Source organism: Morone saxatilis, unplaced genomic scaffold (assembly GCF_004916995.1).
Source record: "Morone saxatilis isolate NCDOM2014 unplaced genomic scaffold, NCSU_SB_2.0 Contig21, whole genome shotgun sequence".
In the NCBI taxonomy this organism is placed as follows: domain Eukaryota; kingdom Metazoa; phylum Chordata; class Actinopteri; family Moronidae; genus Morone; species Morone saxatilis.
In genome coordinates this window covers 13,765,401-13,787,384 of record NW_023339774.1, presented here as the reverse complement: position 1 = coordinate 13,787,384, position 21,984 = coordinate 13,765,401, and the positions used below count along the sequence as shown (strand labels likewise).

Sequence of the window (21,984 nt, the reverse complement as noted above, 5' to 3'; positions counted from 1 at the left end):
TCTAGACAATCCAACAAACTGTATTTAATTCCCTTTTGTGCAGTCCCACGCCACAAAAATAATAAAATGAGACTGAGAGAGCAAAAACAAGAGAACCCTGTGCATAAAGTGCAGTAACATGAACACACAGAAACACTGATGTTCTACTAACTAATTTTCATACCAGTGGTCTTTCCTTTGGCACAGAGAAAGAGCAGCATCTAGTGGTGAAGATTATGATTGTGCTTTTTCTCCTGTTCCTACCGTTCAGTAAGTTATTTATTCATCATTACAGAAAGTGCAGACTCTTTGATTTCACACACACTCACAGTATCATATCTTCTGCGCTCCGATGTTATCCCATAAGTGGTCATCAAAGTGTGGCAGTTCGGTTCTGGATCATTTGACAGGACTGTGTAAACGGAGCATGACTATTAAGAAGTTATAGAATTTATTATTTATAAAATTTGGATGAGGGAATATATCTTTTCCAGCAACCTTGACTCACAAATGTCAACTCATATCTACTCTAATTGAGTTTGAATAATTATCAATAATGTATATGTATATGTATATATACATACATACACCTTATCATTTTGGTTGCTAATGTTTACATCAACCTTACTCTTGGTTGGTACTTGAGAGTTCTGCAGAGTTTCTGCTCACGATGCAAAAGGAATTCTTTTTCTTCAGGCGTTTGGCTGATATTCCTGTAATTTGCAAGATGATCTTACTGTCAATCTTAATTGCTGAGATATGGCGCTATGTGAACTCATCATGACACAACTTAAAAGCACGTTCCAGCAGGCACTGCACACATATTCAGCTTAAACTGTTTATTTCAAAGCGAAGATGAGCATGAACGTTGAAGTTATCATGCCATGTGTCTTGTAAATGTCTATTATTAAGAGCCGCTTCACCTTGTTCAGCTGCTTTGACCTAAGAAGGTTACACGTGCTCAATTAGCAGCTGAGCCAGAACAAAGACGCTGATAATCAGAATATAGCCTTTGTAAGCTTGGCACCAAGGATTTGTATGTATATTCAATACTCATTTCCTCAGGGGAATTAGGGAGCCTTTGTTAGTGCTTGCATCAGTCCACAAAGGCTGCTTCTAAATGAGTGGAAAAGAGCATCCTGCATGGCTTACAGTTTGCTGAAACAGTTAGGTTTCCTAATTGTTAGGGGAGCTGTTCGAACCCAGGAGGTTCAGTCATCTCTGGAAACTATAGAGGCACATATAATTCATTTTCTGAACTGATGGGTTGGCTGTCCCACAATCGTTTCTAAAATTGAATTTCTGAATGCCAGAGTGTGCTGCTTCAAATCTGCAGAGTAGGCCTAAAGTGAGTCTCTGGTAGTTGATACAATGTGTCCTCTCAATCATCTATATACTGCTTTTGTAACTTTCAGCCTCCCAAAGTGTTTAACCAAAAGCTTATTGTTGGTATTTGTGGTTCCTGGTACAGTAGGCGTTTTAACCTCATATTCGGTAGATGAGTAACATTTTTAAACAGCATGGGGAAAAAGCCCAGTGGTGGGTGTGATTTTCCAACAGAAGCCACTATTGAAAAAGCACCATTAGTCCGTATTGTTGTCGAGATGAGTCTTCGAAGTTGTGGATAATGAACTGAGATGTTGTGTAATGTCGGTGCAGTTAAGATGTAGTGAGTATGGTTTAATGTGTCTGATCAGTGCTGTGATGTGGCGATGAGGTTTATACACGGACGAAACAGCACAAGGACCAATTACCTCAGACAATGTTTAGATAAGTACCACTCAATATCGGTTACACAGTCACAAACTCTGATAAATATACTCACTCAGACATATGCATGAACACCTGTTCTTACACAAGTGACTTGTAGCCTTCATGCCTATTATAGACTCGCATAGACAGATACACAATCAAACACACACAGAGAGAGGCACAAAAACATTTTTCTAAATTGACTTGTAGATAGCTCTCATCTGTGCCTATCATGCAGAATGCCTGTGATTTAGGAGGAGAGAGCAGGTGTAGCTCGAAGAGTGAATGAGACATGGAAGGAATAGGGGATGAGAAAACCAGAAAGGGTTACCACTGGGGACAAGGCGAAGCAAACAGCAAACAATTGTTACACTCTATAGGAGAAATAGTGACATTGATGCCAGGCTGGGAAATACAAAACAAACAAACAAAAATTGCATGTGAGACCTGAGGTTCAATATGCTTTAATAATCCAATGTATCTTTACGGTGTTTGAATTGAAATAGCACATTTCAGGACAGGAAAAGACATGGAGAATGAGAGAAAGAGGGAGAGATGAGAAGTAAGAGAGAGTTTTAATATATATGCATGAACTGGTCTTGAATATTTGTATTCATCCCACCAGATATCATTTGTAAAGCTTGTGTTTTGGAGATTTTCATTCAAATGGGGAGAGTCTGCCACTTGTAGACTCAAGTAGGATGGGAGGCCTGTTTGGCCAGGAGGGAGCCCAGTGTCCACTGCCCTTAATGAACACACATGGGTACTGAATGAAACATGAGTAAATACACAAGTTTGCAGGCAAGTCCAGTCCAGACATGTGGTTTGGTATATGGGAGGTTGATAAGTGAGGTAAGGCTGTGTATGTGGGTGAGTGTAAGTGTGGTTCCTGAATAAACATGGCTGGTATAATAATGGGCTAGGAACTTGGACAGAGTATAGGTTAAACCTAATGCTGGATTAAAATTTTTTTTTTTTAAATACAAAAAAAATATGTCAAAATAAGGTGCTCACCTGGTAGACTGCGCACCACATATCAAGGCTGAGTACCTGCTGCAGCGACCCAGGTTTGAATCCGGTCTGGGCCCATTGTTGCATGTCATTCCCTCTCTCTCTACTGTCAATGTCCAAATAAAGCAAAATAGCTAAAATATACATATGCCAAATACATATATAGTATTCTAAATTTGGCTAATGAAGTCCTGTATAAAATGTTAGTCCTCATTAGTGGCAGTATGTACACATAACTCCTATGTTTTATCTCTGTAGAAGGTTCATTCAAGGAGGTAGGGAAGGGGGTAGAAAGGCCTACTCGAGGCAGACATTTTTACATGTCACATAGGAAAAGCACAAGTCTAATTAATGGCTATGCATTTGCTTTTTTTCTTTCAAATGAACTATTATGAAAAATAATACATTATTGATTTAAATTAATAGTACCTAATGTAAAATACCAGGTATAAGGATTTATTCATGTGACTCACCTAACTGTTACTTGTCAAAATGTCCTCTGTGAAAAATAGGAAACACGCTGAACGTTAGGGCTGAGTACAACCAGCATGTCCAGCATGTGTTCTGTCACACAGATAATTCATTTAACTCAACTAGTTTAATATTGTATACAATGAATGGAGCTGGGTTGGCAAATTCACAATGCTGGCTGGCATTCTATAGACCTTTTCTCACAGCAGACACTTTGACTTATCGTTGCAAGAAAAGCACAGGTGCAACTAGTAATGATAAATCATGATGGTGCTATTCCATTTAAGTTTCAGTAAGTGATATCACTGGGCCAGCACACACATTAATCCTAATGCCAGGTTTGCTGCTTGTTAAACTCGTTAGGTCAAGTCAATGTAGTCAGTGTAACAAATGTAATTTTGTCGCTGTAATGAGAGATAAGTTAGCCATGGCCAGCTAACAGCTCAACTATATTGTAACCATTTGTGTAAGATGGAGATTATTTTTCTTGAAAGACAGGCAACCGGCTCATCTTGTTAACCACATTGGTATGTTTGGGGTGTAGTGGTACAGATAAATGTCTCCTCCTAATGAGCTGTCAATGGAATAGATGCTTCAAGCTCCCTTCCTGCCACATACACATACATACATACATACACACACACACACACACATACACAGTCCAAGGGACTGTGGTACAAAACCACATAAACAAAAATCTTCAGTATTTAGACTTTCGCTGTTGTGAATGCTGCCTGGCCACTTAAGCTCTGTAAAAAGGGACAGATGCCACAACAATGTACGCTTGCCTTAGATGTTTTTCCCTCAAGGGTAGAGGAAGAAGGAGAAGGTTAAGGACAGTTAATGATTTTATGTGCACTCAGGTACTGTGAAAACCTGCGGCACTAAATCGTCACACTCCTTTCATCCCGCAAATAGAGTCGGTTTTCAGTTTTGTTTTTGAGCAACTTTGCAAGGAACCATGAGACACGTCACCCTCTTACACTTAATGTCTTTCAATCCTAGTATGTGAATGGGTGTTGCATGAGCACCCTGGCTAAAGAAAAGCAACTACTTACAGAGTGTCAAGGACACTCCACATCTGGGCTTGAAAATCCATAAAGCAACATATCGTCTTGGTCCACACGCCTCCAAAGGTTCTCTGAGCCTCAGCGTGAAGCTGGCTGATTTAATTTAGCAATCAATATGTTTTCTGTGAGCATAAGCCACGGTAATCTTTTTACAGCACCTCTTCTCTCCCTCTCTCCTCTCATCCTCTGCCCTTGAGTCAATCCTTCCACCCCTCCATTGTAACACTAAGGCTGTGATTGCGTCTAACAGGCTTTTGTGGTTAGAGGAAGCAAAGAGAGAGACAGAAAAGAGAGGAACAGGATGAAAAATTGCTATCAAGAAGAGTGAAGCTACCCCCCCCCCCCCCCCCAGTCTCTGTGGCACAAGGTCTGTGCTCTGAGACTTGGTCCCATAAAAGTGGATTATAGGAATTGCTGCTGCTTGCCATGCTCTCAGAATGCAGCAAGACAACTCATCTTTTTGACAGGAAATGAACTGCAGCTGCTTTGGTTCAAACAGAACGGTCTATCTTCTAAACAAAATGGGAGCTGAATGTACCCTATCTCTCTACTTGTAGAACTGTTGATATTTATTTTGCAGGTGATTTGTCCACTGTGATATCATATGGATGTGCAAATAGATGGAAAAGACTTACTTTTCACTACAGTATGTGGGTCTTCTTCTTCTACCCTTCCCTCCCACAACTCACACTTCTTCTCTCATTACCATCCTTTCTTGTGCCTACCGTCTCCAGCAGAGAGAAAGAGAGAGATTACGGGGGGTCTGTGTTATCTTTGGCTACAGCTTTCTGTTCTGCCCTCAAACTGGGAAACATAACTAGTTTCTTTATTGGGCGGCCAAGCATTATACAAACACACACACACCCACACACACACTCACATGTTTTGGCCTTGTCCCTACTCACTCGTGGATGGAACAAAACACCATGATGACATAAGGCATGAAACAACCTTGATGTATTCAGAGGTTCAATGTTTCCTCAATAATAAGACCTTCATTCTTACTTCTGTAAGGCAGAGCTGATGAAAAATGTCAGCGCATAAAACATTATCATAGAAAAACTTGCCAGACAGAAAAACAGTGAAATCTCCAAATCCCTGTATCTGAATGATTCAGAAGGCCGGCAGCCAACAGGGGCAGTGGAACATGCTGGGATTGTAGATATTTATTGTGACCACTGTTGTTGAGTTGTTTTCATGGAGTTCAGAACCTGTAGCTGCACTCCTGACTGTTAAACACCAACTCTAGATGAAGTAGAGGTGTGATACTTTGTAGTCACTGTTTGTTACCTTTTGGTACAAACATTTACTGGATAATTACCTTATAAATAAATACTTGACAATTTAGGTATTAACATCTTCAAAATATGCAGTGGTAAAATGCAACAAAGTACACTCAAATATTCAAGTACGTACTTTCCTTGAGTATTTTCATATCATTTCAGACATCTACTTTTTAGAGGGAAATATTGTACTTTTTACTACACTACATTTGTTTGACGACTAATGGATAAAATGATCATTAGTTTTTAGTCCTATACAAAATAGAAGAGTAAAATCCTGCTTTTACATCAATGCATGAGCAATTAGTAATTCTAATGATATATGTCATAACCCTCCTTCCTTACTTTGTATACTATTATATTTTCCTGATTATACTTACATACTTTTACTTAAAGGACCAGTGTGTATAGGATTTAGTTGTATCTGGGTGTAGTTGCAGATTCAAACTCCCTCTCTTTCCAACTGTAAAGGAGAAATATGCAGTGTCCACAAAATGTGTGAAAAACACAAACTACCCAATCCAGAGCTAGTATTTGGTTTGTCCCTTCTGGGCTACTGTAAAATTATGGTGGTTCAAAATGGCAGCCTCCATGGAAGATGACTCGCTGCGTCTATAGATAAAAATAGCTTATTCTAAGGTAACAAAAACATGACAATTCTTTTTTCAGGTGATTATACACTAATGAAAACATAGCCATGAATAGTTTAATACCATTTTGCCAGTATAATAGACAAACCAAACACTGGCTACTAGATGGCACTAAACCCTACACAATGGACCTTCAAGTAACATTTTCAGTGTAGGAGTTACTTGTAGCAGAGTTTTTCCAATGTGTACTAGTACTTGAGGAACTAAATGTGGTCTGCCCTTTCTTTCTTTCTTTCTCAGGGACAACAACTTCATTAAGGACTTTCCCCAGCTAGCCGATGGCCTCATGGTCATCCCCTTACCAGTAGAGGAACAATGTCGAGGGGTGTTGTCTGAGCCCCTTCCCAACCTGCAGCTTCTCACAGGTGAGGGTGTGTGAGAGTGGGGATGTGGATGATGTTTTTTCTTTGTCTGTCTCTCCTATTGAGAGTAACAGACAAATGTATTTGATTAATTGCATTTTTCAGTGGCAGCTCTATTATCTCTATGTGATCCATTCATATAGTAGTCAACTGTGAAATCAATTCAGAACCGACTACAGCTATTTGTCCAGACTTGTCCAGGCTTGAGTAAATGTTTGATATAGAGACTGGTAATTGCAAAAAGCCAGTGTCTCATGCACCGCCTCTGTTTTGTGAAATCCAGGTCCCAAAATCATTTAGAAATATATAGGCTGTGCCATTGTGCTGTTAAAACCCAAACCCCAACTGAAAATGCTACCATGAACACAAAGTATGCAAGCGCATACACATATACACACATGTACTGGACCTTGTAAACTCTAATACTTAACCTCCCGTTTCATCCTTTTATCCTTTTCTTGAATGTTCCACCCCATCTTGTGGGGGACAGAGTCACTTAGACATTTGGCTTGAAACCTCCACCTCTGCTCCCTAATCCCTCCATTAGCTAAATTGGCATTCGGTCCACATTTCGCTTGGGTTCTGCTTTCACCAGAATTGGACACACACATACACACACATACACACACATAGAAACTAAATTGCCCTTTTTCAACGTGTATGAGTGTCTCAGGTGGAAAACGCTTTCCAGAGGCACAGGATCAAGGTTCCCGTAAGCAGATTTTTTTCTCCCCTTTGCTCTTCACTTTTGTGGCTTTAGTTCTAAACTGGTGTGAAAGTTTGGTAATTGAATTGCAGAGAAAGGCGAGATTGCTCCCACTTCTAATGTCAGCAATCCAATTGGAGTTCAAGTTGCACTATATATCTGCAATTGATCCAGGAGCAGCTGGGATATGGGCTGTGATAATAAATGATGTTAAGGCAATAATGGATAACAATAGATCTGCAATAAACTGTTCAAATGAAATGATGGATTTTTATTTATGAATTCATTTATTTTGAATTTCAGCAGCTCTTTATGAATCTGAGTTTTGTCATTGTTTTAGATTGATGTATTAGCTGTGATTCGTCTGTCTTAATTTGTTTCCCTGCTCCCTTTTTTCTGTCTTTCATAGGAGATGCTCAATTCAGTGAGGCAGTGGGTTATCCTATGGTTCAACAGTGGAGAGTGCGTAGTAATCTGTACAAAGTCAAACTTAGCTCCATCACCTTATCAACAGGTCAGGGGCCAAATATCACAATTGACTTTGTGATTTCTTAACATCACAAATCACCACACACACACACACACACACATATATACAGTATATATAAAGATATATGCATTATGATCAATACCCTATGTTTCTTTTACTCTCTTCTACCAGCCTATACAGCTTTGATGTATATTCTTGATCTTTCTGTCTCTTTATTTATGCATCTGTCTGTGGCCTAGATCTTGATTTTGCACATTTATAACAACACACGTAAGCCTGACCTTAATATCCAAAGCGTACTTCGCCTTCTTACAAAATCACTATTCTTTCATCTCCTTCTCGACCTGGTAGGCTTTTCTAAGGTTTTGAAGACACTGTCAGCAGAGAGCACACGCGAGGAGCTGCTGGCTTTTCTCCAGCAATACGGCAGCCACTATGTGTCTGAGGCCCTGTATGGTTCCGAGCTCAGCTGCAGCATCTACTTCCCCAGCAAGAAGGCCCAGCAGCAGCTCTGGCTGCAGTATCAGAAAGGTGAGTGTGCTGATAGACAGGAAGGAAGGCCAAATTGGTGAATTCTAGAGGGATGAATGGAGACGCTGTCCTCACATTGATTTTTTGAGTGGGGAGTCTTTTTACATTTTTTTTTTTTTACTTTTAAATTTTAACAAATGTATGTGGAGGAGAGTAGACTATGTTTTGAGAAAGGGTAAAATAGTAGTAACTTCAGGAGTGATGGGGATACTATCAAATTTAACTAGGACAACATAACCTTTTCTCCATAAAAGCAATCTATCACAAATACACGGTAAGCAAAAGTAGAGCAAAGTTTACTATAATTTAACAGGAGGTGGGGGTTATACTTTGCCTAACTATAAACTAAACTGGGTTATGTTTAAAGACTTCATGCCTTAATTCGCCTCCTGGTTAAAATGCAGCATAAGCTGCATGAATTGAATTAAACAGCAGTGTGACTTTACAGCATCCCAGAAGTATTTTCCAGCACTGCTCCATTCAAGTGCTGTTTTTTAATCTTGTTTATTCATGATCCAAAGAAATGTGCTGACTGATACTAATACTCTTACTATTACATACAGTTCTTGCTCACCTTGCAGGAAAAATAAAAATAAACTGATTTGGGGTTAAATGGGGGCCAGGAACACCCAACCCCTCTTATATAACAAATGTGTTTACATTGCCAACATGCTTTATTTCAGGGACATGTTCCAGATTTTATTTCAACAAAACATTACACTTAGTGCTTTTAATGATGAGCATTTTTCTCCTTTACCTGATACAATGTTTGATTGGAATACAAACATGCTTATTCCTGACTCCATGGCACATTGGGCCTGTCCTGGCATGAAGAATCACAGCACAAGAAGGGAAGTTGTGCTAATTAAAGTGCATAAAATTTGATGAAGTAGTACAGTAGTACACTTCAAGCAATGGTGGAAAGTAGTATGTTTACTTAAGTACAACTACTTATAGTTTACTTATCTCCATGTTTTGCATTTTACTCTACTGCACTGCAGTTTTGAGGGTATTGTACATCATACAAACAAATCTAGAATGACATCCTCCTCAACCACATACTATACATGATACACACAAGTTAATGTTAATCAGTATTATTATATTCATAATTTATATCTTACTTATTTTCTGCTTACTGAAGTAAAGGATGGAATACTTTAAGACATACCAAGGCTATAAAGTGACCTTCCTGCTTTTGAAAATGGGTGTCAAAACATGCACTACATTATTGCATACCAACATCTACAGCTACAATTTACAATCTCTACAGCCAGCCAATTATATTGACAGAAGAGGGTTGCTTTTACTATGTAGGGTCACATGGAGAACTGAACATTGTACAAATACACATATTTGATAAAAAGAATTTAGAAGAAGGTAAGAATAGTATGAAGAAAAAAAATGTTTGTTTGTTTCATAAATGTTTATTGCACTCAGATAATCAACAATACAAACATGAATTTGACTAAACAGAGATGTCTTAAATGTGTTTGACACATTGTAAAATTCACAGCCTGTAAAGGACAAAACACCTTAAACACATGGTAGTTTGGTTCATGGACATATTGCAGTATTACAATCCAATAGTGTAAATAAATGAACTCTGAAGAAGTATGCAAGAAAATAACTTCTTTCCAATGACACATAATAAAACATATTCAGGTGATGTGACACACACTGATGTTCAGCACACTGACACAAGGACACTTGATTTTTCTAGCATTTTATGCATTTTTCTGTTACTGTTTAAGTTTGAATAGTAATGACTACTTCTAGTGACCAACTTGAATAAACTGTAAGCACTGAAAAAAACAGTTTTGATGGCAAGGTTGGCATGCAGCTATGTTGAATTAAAACTATGAGTTTAGTGTAGAGATATAATATGGTCTAACAATAAAACAAATACATCATGTGAAATAAATTTTAAAAAAGCACAAGGATATGACTGAACTTCAGCTGATACATAAATTCAGTTGTTTTTTTTCTCCTTAACCCTTTGCTGATGTAGAAATATTAAAAATGTGTATTGTTTACGATAGTTTGATGCTCAGATATGTATATTTGTATGTTGCTGTTTAATAGGGCTCTTGGTGCAGAGTTAAGGTCAGCTTTGTGAAATTGTTCATTTTTAAGGCTGAAACTGCGTCAGTATAGTAGTGATAGGCTCTCATGAGCCAATCTGGACTGGAAAATAAATATGGCCCCAGAGCAGGCATAGTCACTATTTATGACTTTACAGACAGAGTATGTTACACAGAGTATTGATGGGTGGGTTTCAATGATTAACTTGATTCCCCATATTTAGGCCACTAAATATTTTGATTAAAAGTGTCTTTTATTGTTACTTTACCTGAAAGCATCTAATGCTTCATATGGGCTGAAAAATTAAATAAAGCTACATGATAAAATTATATAGTTGCAGATATTGAGGAATTGAATGACACAACACAAGCAGTTACTAGCAAAAACACTATATGGATATGGATGTTGTTTTTACCCATATCTACCAGCACCAGGGAACTCAGGTTGCAAGATTTCTAGTGTTGAATTTGAAACCTGAGGGAGACATAGGGACATGCAAACCAACATCCCAGTGCAACATAGCCAGGTTTGGTGAGTGATGCTGGAGTTTTCACTCATCATTATCCCAGCAGTGCTATTCTGAACACTCCTGCCACTGATCCCTACAAAGATTGTGAAACCACAAGCTAAGCCGGTGGAAACGCTGGCATGGAACAAGTTCTCTGGAATAAGTTTGAACGAAGTTTGCAAACATTTTGAAGTTGTACGTCTGCTGTACCCTTAATGTGGTCTGGGTGCTGGAGCTATTAAGAATTGGTATACAGGTATAATTTATAGACGATTATATGATTTAGCTGAAGGTGAACCCATAAGGAATATAAAGCAGAGCAGAAACACAGCCCTGCAATTTTAAGGGCCTTCCAAAGATCATTAAAACGTTGCCACTCTGTTTATAATAGACCCAATTCTTTCTGAGAAGTAGGATTAAAACTAGGGGCTACAGTGTGATCTTAGGTAAAACTGCTCAAAGCTAACTTTAATGCTGCAGGTTAGAAAAAAGCCAGCAGAAGGGGGATGTAGAGGCCAGAAATTGTAGCGAGATGTATGACTGAGCAGAGCGACTAGAATAGGATCTGAGCAGATGACAGGAATATATCTTCCAGATTGTGACCTCACCCTTCCCGCTAGTGACATAACAGTGGCTGTGGCTGGGAAGTCAGTAGGAGAAGGTTTAATGACAGAAATAGAGAGTAAAAAGGGTTTGTAGATCACACGGTAGATTTCAGTAACCTTTCCTCTGAAAGCTCCCTTTAGTTCATACACTGCTCCAAAATGTCAAATGGTTACTCTGGCTGTGGCTGATGTACACAGGCTAAGTACTGGAAAAACATGATAGCAATAATGTAGTGTACTAATTAGACATCAGTAACCCCAAACTCTGATTGCATTAACTCAGTTAACCTCAAATAAACAAAAACTAAATATTTTTCCTGACAATGTCAGTAAAAAATGTAAACCCACAAAACCCCAGTAAATGAAATTTCACCATCGTTCTCTTTCCTGTAGGTAACTTAATATTCTACACTTAATGTTCCCTGAATGTTACTGAATGCAATTCAATGAATGCTGATACTTGTTACTGTTTTGCCATTAGCTAATTGCACAGTAAACTTTAAAGCTGCCAGCTGCATTCAGCAACATCAATGTTAGTCTGTGCTACTATAACCTAACACTAGGAAACAGTGTTGTGTCAATAATAAAGTGCTTCACAGGCCAAAAGCCTTGGTATGCTTTATTTCATATGTAAATACATGTTCATTTTCAGCTCCTCGTCCTCCCGTTTTTCCTTATGCAAAGCTGAGCCAAATCAGTGAAAGCTGTGCATCACACACAGTCAGGCTGATCGGTGGATGTAGCAGTCAATAATAAAGGAAGAAAGATCATCTGTACTTTGTGCCTGCATTAGCTTTGACATCAATGGCTTAATTCGCTTTTTTTAATGTGACAACGTGTGCCAGCATTCTTTGATGTAAAAATGTTGCAAAGTCTGCTTAAGTGTTGTGATGTGTTACAATAATCAGGTAAGAGGCAGCTTAAGTAGCTGATTTTTAATTTGAGGTATTAAAATGAAATCCAGTAGGCTTTAAACTGAACCAAACTGACTAGAACATTCATTTAATAACCCAATGAAAGCTGGAGCGAGAACTGTTTGGACTGCAGCCAAACTAAAGTGACAGATAACAGTGTGGTTCTACCTTCTTCAAAACTTCCATACACACCTGCCAGCACATACCTACTAAACCTCTCATGCTCCTGTGGACTGGATTATTCCTCTAGGAAGTGGAGGAGTGCCTCCTCTGGATGTATGTGTAGACTTTGACACAGTGGTCCCAACAATCCAGCACTAGCAGTTGTCCTTTCTGGGTGGTTGCCACTCCCACAGGGCAGGTCAACCCTTCCTGGATGAGAATTTTGAATCCACCTTCTTTGGGAAACTGGAGGATTTCTTTCCTGCCGCTGTCCGTTACCAGCAAATCCCCGTTGGCGTCCACGCACATGCCAGTGATGCAGCGGAAGTCCTCCGTCTCTGAGAAGAAATGGCTGAGCTGCTTGCCTAGCTGGCCGTCGGTATCCACTGAGCCGATAGAGAAGCCACCCTCCAGGTGGGGCTCATTGTGGCGTTTCTCGAAGTTCAGAGCCAGGCCCTGGGTGAAGTAGACCGTTCCAGCCGCGTCGCACGTCACAAACTTTGGCCGCACCGCGGAGCACAGTCGGTTGTAGCTGACGACACCCACATTGCGGTCCACCGCGAGACACCACAGCTTGCCACCTTCCACATCTGACACCACAAACTGGCCCGATGGCATGGCAGTAATGCCCCATGGTTTAATCAGTTGGTTCTTATGGCAAGCCACGCAGTGTCCGTCCATGGTGTAGACTTTAACTGAGTTATCGTAGTTGTCAGTGACCCCAATCAGGCCTTGAGGAGTGACAGCAATGGATAAGGGGATGAGATTAGGCAGGTCAGCACCCAGGAAGCTCAGGACAAAGTTGTCGATGCTACTGGCATTCCGGCGGATTTCACGCTGGAAACCTTTGCGATTAAAGATCTGGATGCGGTAGTTGCCGCGGTCTGCCACCAGGACCTCGCCCTGTGATGTCACACAGATGCTGACTGGTAAATTGAACTGGCCGGGTAGAGTTCCCTTGAAGCCCATCTTCTTCACAAACTGGCAGACGGCGGGCCCCGCACTTGCCCCGGCTCCTCCCGGGGATCCCCCACCTGCATCCATGGACTTCGACTTAAAGCTGCCCGGTGAACCACATACCGCCTCCTCCACAGCCGCAACCATGTCAATGTCCCGGTAAAGATCCACCGGAGCCCCCGTTGCACCGCCTGTAGCCCCTACTGCGCCAGCTACACTCTCTACATCACCCTCAAGAGCAATCTCCAACTCCTCATCATCTGTATTGACGGTGTAAGTGTTTGTGGTCACTTGGCCCACTTCCACGGGTTTAGAGTGCACTGTTTTGACAAGCTCTGGCTCTTGCAGCTGAAACATGGTGGGCAAGCTGCTCCTCAAATCCAGCTCTTCATCATCGCAGCCTCCGCCATCGTCCTTTAGTAAAGCAATATCACTCTGCCTCACAAGCATTGTCAGATAATCACAGCGTGACACCACTTTAACCTCTGCAATGTTAAGGAGATATGTCTGCTCCTCCAGGGCATGCCCATTTAGCTTTTCTGCTTCTGCCATGGAAGCTGTGAATGTCCTTCGAGACCTCCTGAGTTCCTCTTGAAGACGTTGCTCAGCTGTGGTATAATCCTGCTGCACTGCCTGGTACTTTAATCTCAAGGATTTGTTAATGTTTTCAATAGCTGTCTTTTTCTTCTGAATTTCGCCCATCACATCGCGCAGAGCAGTCAGCTTCCCACCCAGTTCTTTGCGACGCTGTTCAGCAGCCACCCTAATGGGCTGGACTGAATGGCCTTGATGCAGGTGGCCCTCCCCTTTACAGAGCTCACAGAGGACTGTGGCACAATCGTGGCAGTACTGTCGTGGTAGGCGGTTGCAGCAGGAATTGCACATCAGGGCGGCAGCAGCAGCACTGCAGGATATAGTACAATCTAGGATCTTAAGCACAGTGAGATTATCAGCCAGCTGAGAGATATTGCTCATACGGGAGACCTTGCTACAGAAGGGGCAGCGCACACCATTGATAGTATTAGCCAAAAGCTTCTCCAGACACTGCCGGCACACTGTGTGACCACATTGCAGGAGTTTGGGTCTCATTTGTTCCTGGCTGTAGGTCTCCAGGCAGATGGGGCATTCAAGAACCTCCCTCATTAGATCTGGGTCCAGCGGGGATGATGCTGCCGCCATTATGGTCCTTTCCTTGAGTGAGAGAGGAAAGGAATTATGTTTTGTTAGATTTCCCCATTCCGTGTGAAATTCTAGTCATTGAGTCACTATGCAGTGAATCTGTAGCAACAGAAAAGTGATACTCAAAGTCTGACCCTCACCCAAACCTGGTGCACTGGAACTGTGTGACAATGAATAACACAGCTGTGAACACTGCCACACATCTACTGATAGCAGGCCAGCTTGCAGCTTTCGAAGTACGGGGGCTAACTCTGACTAGCACAGCGCGCCAGCTCCTCTCTGTCTCTAAGTAGCCAGTGGTCGCAGTGGAACCGCAGCTGACACGAACACGAGGCTGAGAGCACTTACCGGTCGACCCGTTAACGAGGAAACCGCTCACTGACAACCATTAACAGTAGGGCAGCAGAATGTGCAGTTTGCTAACGTCAGACACAACTGACTGCACCCTCCAGCACAATAACGCCAGGTGGGCCGGCTCATCGGTCAACTGTTGTTGTTTATCAGTGGGCTAATTGGCACACGGTCGTTCCACGCGATGGTGACAGGCAATGTGATAATCAGGCTAACTAGGTTGTAAGTTATCCAAAGGCACCGCCGTGCTCTGCTGCTGCCTAAATATAGGTTGACCTTGCAAACCGCACTTACAAAGACGAATTGCGTTGAGTGGTCCCTCGTTTTAGTGAAGTAAACCCGAGGCCCTCTCGACAAAACAACAAACGTTAACGCTGTCCCGTCACCGAACGCCACAATGTTATTCAACACTGTAAACAGGGCTGGCTTTGATGAACGTGCATTCAAAAAGGCAGAGCATAAAAGGATATGCGGCTCATCGTAATGTTTCTCTTGTGACACTTCTGCTTTAAAACGTTACCTTTTCTTCAGTATGAGCTGGAAGTACACAGGTTTTGATGGGCGTGCTGTGTTTCTGCAGCTGCTAGCGAGAGACTGCAGTGTTGACGACGTCACGTACGCAGAGCCCGGCTGCTACGTCATACGCACGGCTCTGAGTCTGACGCTTGTTTTGATTGGCTGCAGTGTAGGCTTGGTAAAATAATATTGAATGGTCCTGAAGTCAAAATCAGAAGTCAAATATCAGGGGGTCCTAATATTTAACGTCCAGCAAGAGGGATAAAAGTAATTTATTGTATTTAATTCGTCTTGTTCCCAACAGAGTTTGACAGGCAAAGTGATTTTATTGATTTGTATGCACAGTACCTACCTACTGCAAACACCTATACCAGCAAGAATGCTGTTTGTTTAACACTAATTAAATATACTGTAACCTAAAGTCCTGTTACTGTCCAGCAGAAAGGCCTACCACTACTTCATCACCCTACTTGTCAATCTTTTGAAGAACAAAGATGTAAGATTAGTTACCTTGAGTGACAAGTAAACAGACCTGCAACTGAGAAAATAAGTCTAGCAGTTGTAGCCCATAGGCATGCTATTGCATTTGAAAACGTCCACATGTGGTGTTTCAGTTTTTAGACATAAGCCAGTAATTGTATAAAGAGGCCACTAGATGTCAGAATAGGTCTTCTAGAAGATGCCCATGCATCACCATGCACACAAAGTGAGTATGGAACATTTTACAAACAAACAGGTTCTAAAGAAATATGGAACAAAACATTAATTCTCATGTAATTTTCTCAGTCGTTTAGCATATTTAATAAATATTATATTTTGGCCTATTAAGCAGCTGCTGTGGGGTTACTGTTGTTCAAATAACTGATATGGCAAGTTATAACAAAGTATAACTTGAATGGTACTTTGAAGACAAGGTACAACTAACACACAGATGTATTTATATATTTTTTTTTACCAAATATTGTGTATTACTGTGTAAAATTAGAATATCAGCTACTGTAGATAACAATAGTCTGTTATAATCAAAGGTCTGTGGTGCATGTAGATGTTTTAATAAAGCAAAAACAACAGTGCCAACAGTAATCATATCTAACAACATCTGTATTAAATTGCTATGGAAGATATCTGACACCTTTGCTGTTGTTGCCTGGGCAACATAACCCTGGCCAGAGGGGATGTGTCCCTGATGAGTAATTATACTGCAACCAGTCTACAAAGACATTTTAATTAACAAAGGCAGTGTGAGATCAATGGCTAGGAAATTCTCTCCATTTATCTCCTCACTATGTTTGATGACAGGCAAGTGTTTCATAAGCATCACATTCATTCCACACAGCAAAGAGATGTCATAGTTTATAAAAAGCTGAAATGATAGGCCACTCTTTTAACTGCACAAAAATACACGTGGTCCAGTTTAATTTGTCCTTGTGAAGGGTGTCACAGTTTGCGCAATGTACAGTTTCACTGACATTTAACCGACACAAATAAAGCCATTCAGACAAAGTACTTCAGTGATCGCAGCTGGAAATTATATGTTACAACAGTTCCAGTCTCAGAACGGGACTTAGAGTAAAGACAGTTAAATAAGTTGTTCAAAAGTAAATACAAAATAGGGAGAATGTGTGCAGGGAGAGAGACTCTGATTACCAAAGTGTAAGAAGTACTCAGATCAGAAGTATATCCCAGTGCAGAAGTAATCTGTTACAAATAAAAGTCATGCATTTCATTTTTTACTTAAATAAAAGTATAAAAGGATTAGCATCAAAATATACTTAAAATACCAAAAGTAAAAAATATAATTTTGCAGACTAGTCCATTCCAGAATTATGTATATATTTTAATATTAGAGTATGATTATTATTATATGCATTAATGTGTACATCACTTTCATGCTGCAACTGGTAAATGTGGGGCTAATTTTAATTACTTCATATGTATTTCTTAGATACTGCTGGGTAGCTTGTACATTTCCCTCAAGGGGACCAAAAAAGTCTTATTATATAATATATCATCATTATTTATTTCTTAATTCATTTATTTCTTAATCTTAATCTGGAAAGTAACTAGTAACTGAAGTTATCAAATGAATGTAATGGAGTTAAAGTAAGATTTGACTCTGTAGTGGAGTAGTAGTATAAAGTACAGTGCTTGAGTAAATGTGCTTAATTACTTTCCACCATTGCCTGTGTGGACTACAAATGTCAGATAACTCTGACAATCAAATTACCATGGCTATGTTTTATTCTCTCCACAAATACTTGGCAGTGCCAAACCTTTTCATGAAATACATACATAGATGTAAACAATCTGGGGTGAAATGAGTTAAAGGGGTTGAGAGTAAATAAGAGTGGATAGCCACAGCCAACCAGAGCTACAGAGATTTATTGTGAGAGCTCTTTTTTAACAGTTCTTTTCTGTGTCTGTGTTGCCTCAAGAAGTGCATGTAATTGGGCTCTTGGGCCACCCCTTGAGCCTGTTTATATACTGTTGCACATGAAGTTACCACCCACCCTTTTGACTGCTTGCCAGTGTCTTAAAGACGCACACAAGGAATAAGCCACAAAGACGCACATACATAGATGTATGTACAGACTCAGTTTTCTCTCACACATAGACACACACACCAGGGTCACAGCTACAGTTGAGGACATAAGGGTCCTTGATGTTTTTTTCTGGGGGATTTGGAAGTTTCCGTGACCTGAGGTGTAGTTTACATTTAATTACTGGATATTATACATTGTAGGGTTTGTTTATCTTTTGTTGGAAGACAATATATTTCAGATTTGTTATATAAATATGTTTAATATCTCCCTTACCAGAAGATCCACATGACTCATAACCCCGGTATTTCCCAGAAATTGTCTACAGACAGTTTTTTCTGCCTATATATGGCAGTGAATTGTCATTACCGTGTGTTTAGTGTAGCATATGAGCTATACACCAGTTTTCTTCCTTGATGTTGTTTTCTTATAATTCTGAACTTCATTGCCAAGCCATTGTATTGTTTTTTTCATGCTGTATTTGTATGGTTGAAATGTCACATGACCCTAATGTGATTTTACCATGAAAATAATATTAATTAGAAAATAGTCCTTGATAACGTCTCCACCATGTGTTATGTTTTTCTCAGAGCTGGAAATGCTGAACGTGTCGGCATGTGTTTGAGAAATAAACGGCTGAAAGTTTACACACCCTTTTTGTGTCTTGGGTTACATTGCTGACATTACAGGAGTCAGTAGTGAAATTGCACATGTAGACACATTTAGACTTGTTTCTCTTAGACAAACATTATTGAGTTCATGAACTGTATATATGTTGTGTTTTTGCCACTGACAATAGTTTGAAAGATATTAGAGTTCACTGTCATTAAAACTGTTAACAGGAAATAAGTCATTTAAACTATTAACACTAATTGGTCCTAATTACCCCACCTTGAATAACGTCACAGGCTTTTCCTGCTGTCTTACGCACTTCTTTCGGGTGCAGGGTTTCACTTGTTTTTTCTTGGCCTGTGCATGCGTGTGCACTTAAGTAATACTGTGTGTATTGGTAATCTCATCAATCACTCCATGTGCCTCTATATGAACAGTATACTCTGCATAGGGCGTAGGTTATTCAATACTCTGACAACCTACACCTAAGTATAATACATATTCAGTGTTTTTAAATTACAATATTCAGGGTTTGGTGAATGAAATCAGTCATTTCTCATTCATCGTGATTCCTCCACATTTTGTGGCACTGTCTACGGATACATCATGTCTCAAATGATGTCTGTCCTTCTAAAGCAAGACACAAAAAGCACATCTGCCACATGTTACCCATCCATGCGATGCCACAGATGGCAGATCTGCTCCATTGTAACATTTGGCCAGATGTGTCCTCCAAGTGAAACACCCAAGTAGCTCTCTATTCTCTCCTGTTTTTACTCCTCCCCTGCTTCTGTCGTTGCTTGTTCTTTCTGCATGGTGTGTTGTTTTCCCACTGAAAGAGGAAATGATGAGAAAGAATCCCCCCAACTCCAGTGAGAACATCAAATAGTGGTAATTGACACTTAGGAGAAGAAGCCAGTGACACCCCTCCTCCTTCCCCCTTTCCCATTCATCCTTTGTCTATGAGAGCTGATGACAGTAAGGGATTAGTTGTTGTTTTTTCTTCTTTTCCTTGGCAGCAAGTAAAAGTAAATCCAGATGCGGACGCTTTGTGCAACTGAGGGACTGTGAATGTGCTTTGCTACTCCAAGTAAAGATTAAATAAATTGTTTTATGGAAATAAAAATGAGAGAAAGTTGGAAGAGTGGGTTGGTTTTACAATTAGGAAAGAATACATATGAAAATGAATAAAGGTGACTGTTTTCCTCCCTTTTCCGAAAATAAATGTAAAAAGTTATTTTGTTGTTAACTTTGTTTATCTCCCCTCCCTACCCATACCCTCTCTTCCTCTCCTGCCTACCCCTCCAGAGGCAACAGACCAGGGGGTTGGCGGAGGCGGGCGGCGTGAGCTGAAGTCAGTTCCTTTCATCAGCTACCTGTCAGCCCTGCAGAAGAGCCAGCTGTTGACTGACGACATGGTGAATGGCGTGGAGATCCGCTGCGAAGAGAAGGGCAGCTGTCCAGCTGGCTGCCACCTGTGCCATCACCAGGCCATGATGGGAGGAGTGTCAGGAAGAGGCCGCAATGGTAACAGCAGGAGCGGAGAGCAACCGTCCCCCATCCCTGTGCTGCTGGAAGTCAGCCGCGTGGTGCCCCTCTACAGCCTGGTCCAAGACAACGTCACCAAAGAGGTGAGAAAGCAGCATGAGGGTAGCAAGTCTGCGTGTGTGCGACAGTGTGTGCGCATATGCATGTGGATGTGTGTAGAAGGGAGAGGCCGAGAAACTCACTTTAAAACCAGATAATGACAAAGAGATTCAGGTGACGAGATGTGAAGCATTAACATACCCATTGGAGTTGCAGGAAAAAGAATAAGAAATTTTTTTTTAATTTCTACAATTTGTGTCACCTATTATTAACAAAAGTTGGGACGTGATTATACATCTGCAAACAGAATTTTATTGTAAATGTGAGGCAAATTACACATATATGTTGTGCTGCCCTGTGACAAAAGGTGCAGTCTGTTCTCAATGTGTAGAAGGCATATCCTTATTGTTCAGTATATTTTATACAATCTCATGCCATGCACTGGTGGCGTAGTCCTTTCATACTGTATATATCCATTGTCCTCCGAAGCATTTAACTGATGCAGTTCTAACAAATCACCTTTAGGTGGCATTAGTTGGTTAACTTTGACCACTGGAAATGAGCACTGTAATACAGAGGGCATAAAAAGGATGACATCATGGTTTTCTCCTCTTGTGGGAAAGTCGATGTGTATATGTGTGAGATATATGTGTGTGTCTGAGTCTAAACAAGCATACACAGCTGAATGTAATATCATCTTAATGGCCACATGTTGTGTTTCTGATTCATCCTGTATGAAAAGTCTTTGGATCTTTGTGCAGTGAAAGTTAATCATATCAGATTTATTTTCCATAAGGTAATTTAGGAGGGGGCTCTGGCTTCACTTGACATTTAGTTTACCACATTTTGCTGTATTTGGGCATCGTCTTGACATTGTCTTGCTACCTAATATCCGGTACATGTCTTCCCTGTGCGTGTGTAAACCAACGCAGAGCTGTTTGCAGGTGACTCACACCCAACACACACGCATGTACACGCCATGAAGCAGACTGGTTCATGCTCCCCCCAATCAAGCATCTAATTACCTTACCTTCTGAAATTACTGCGGGCAACAACAATACCAGAGGCAAAAAGACAAACACACACACATATGTATGCACTCACAAACACGCACACACACACACACACAACACACACACACACCACACACATACACACACACACCAACAACACACACAACAAAGCCCCCTGTACGTGCCGCCCATAACAAGCACCACAGCCCCAAAGAAAAGAAGGCACAATCAATAGCAGACGATCCCTAGTGGGCCTCATCGATAGCTAAACGTGAGGAAGAGCAAAATGCCTCTTTTCCCTCTCTTCCAAACACCTCGCTATCCATCCTTCTATCTCCCCCTACCCAACCTGTGGTCTTCTGGGGATGTAGAGAGGGAGATGTATGAGAAGGAGGAGAAGGAGTAGACTGCAGTGGAGCGCTCTGGCAAGCCCTTCTGAGGTAGCTTGAGGCAGGATTATTAGCTTCTTATTGATGTCATCGACCTTTTGGGAGGGAGGGGAGTCCATCACTCTGCTCCTCTTTTTCCTCTCTTTCTCTTCTTCTCTTGGCCGCAACCGCTGCTGCTAGTCTGAAAGGCACATACATATATTGCATTAGAGACGAGCGACACAACAACCTGCCCCTCCAAACACATACACACACACACAC

General features: G+C 40.8%; 2 protein-coding genes across 2 annotated transcripts in view; one reads left to right on the top strand and one right to left on the bottom strand.

Annotated features, from left to right (window-relative positions):
* LOC118332891 (astrotactin-2-like) overlaps positions 1-21,984 on the top strand; it is a 252,036-nt gene that overhangs the window by 173,214 nt on the left and 56,838 nt on the right. The window contains exons 13-16 of the mRNA XM_035668325.1: positions 6,457-6,581; positions 7,694-7,798; positions 8,126-8,305; positions 20,043-20,365. Of these exons, the coding sequence (XP_035524218.1) occupies positions 6,457-6,581; positions 7,694-7,798; positions 8,126-8,305; positions 20,043-20,365 (733 nt within the window). The remainder of the gene's footprint in view (positions 1-6,456; positions 6,582-7,693; positions 7,799-8,125; positions 8,306-20,042; positions 20,366-21,984) is intronic.
* Positions 9,695-15,682, bottom strand: trim32 (tripartite motif containing 32). Its single transcript, XM_035667674.1, has 2 exons — positions 15,587-15,682; positions 9,695-14,727 (listed from the first exon to the last, which is right to left on the bottom strand). The coding sequence occupies exon 2, from the start codon at positions 14,713-14,715 to the stop codon at positions 12,664-12,666; it is 2,052 nt and encodes a 683-aa protein (XP_035523567.1). The 5' UTR covers positions 14,716-14,727; positions 15,587-15,682; the 3' UTR covers positions 9,695-12,663.

What these genes read in the sequence shown, in the direction of transcription:
- trim32 (XM_035667674.1), bottom strand. Translation starts at nt 14,715, where the DNA reads ATGGCGGCAGCATCATCCCCGCTGGACCCAGATCTAATGAGGGAGGTT.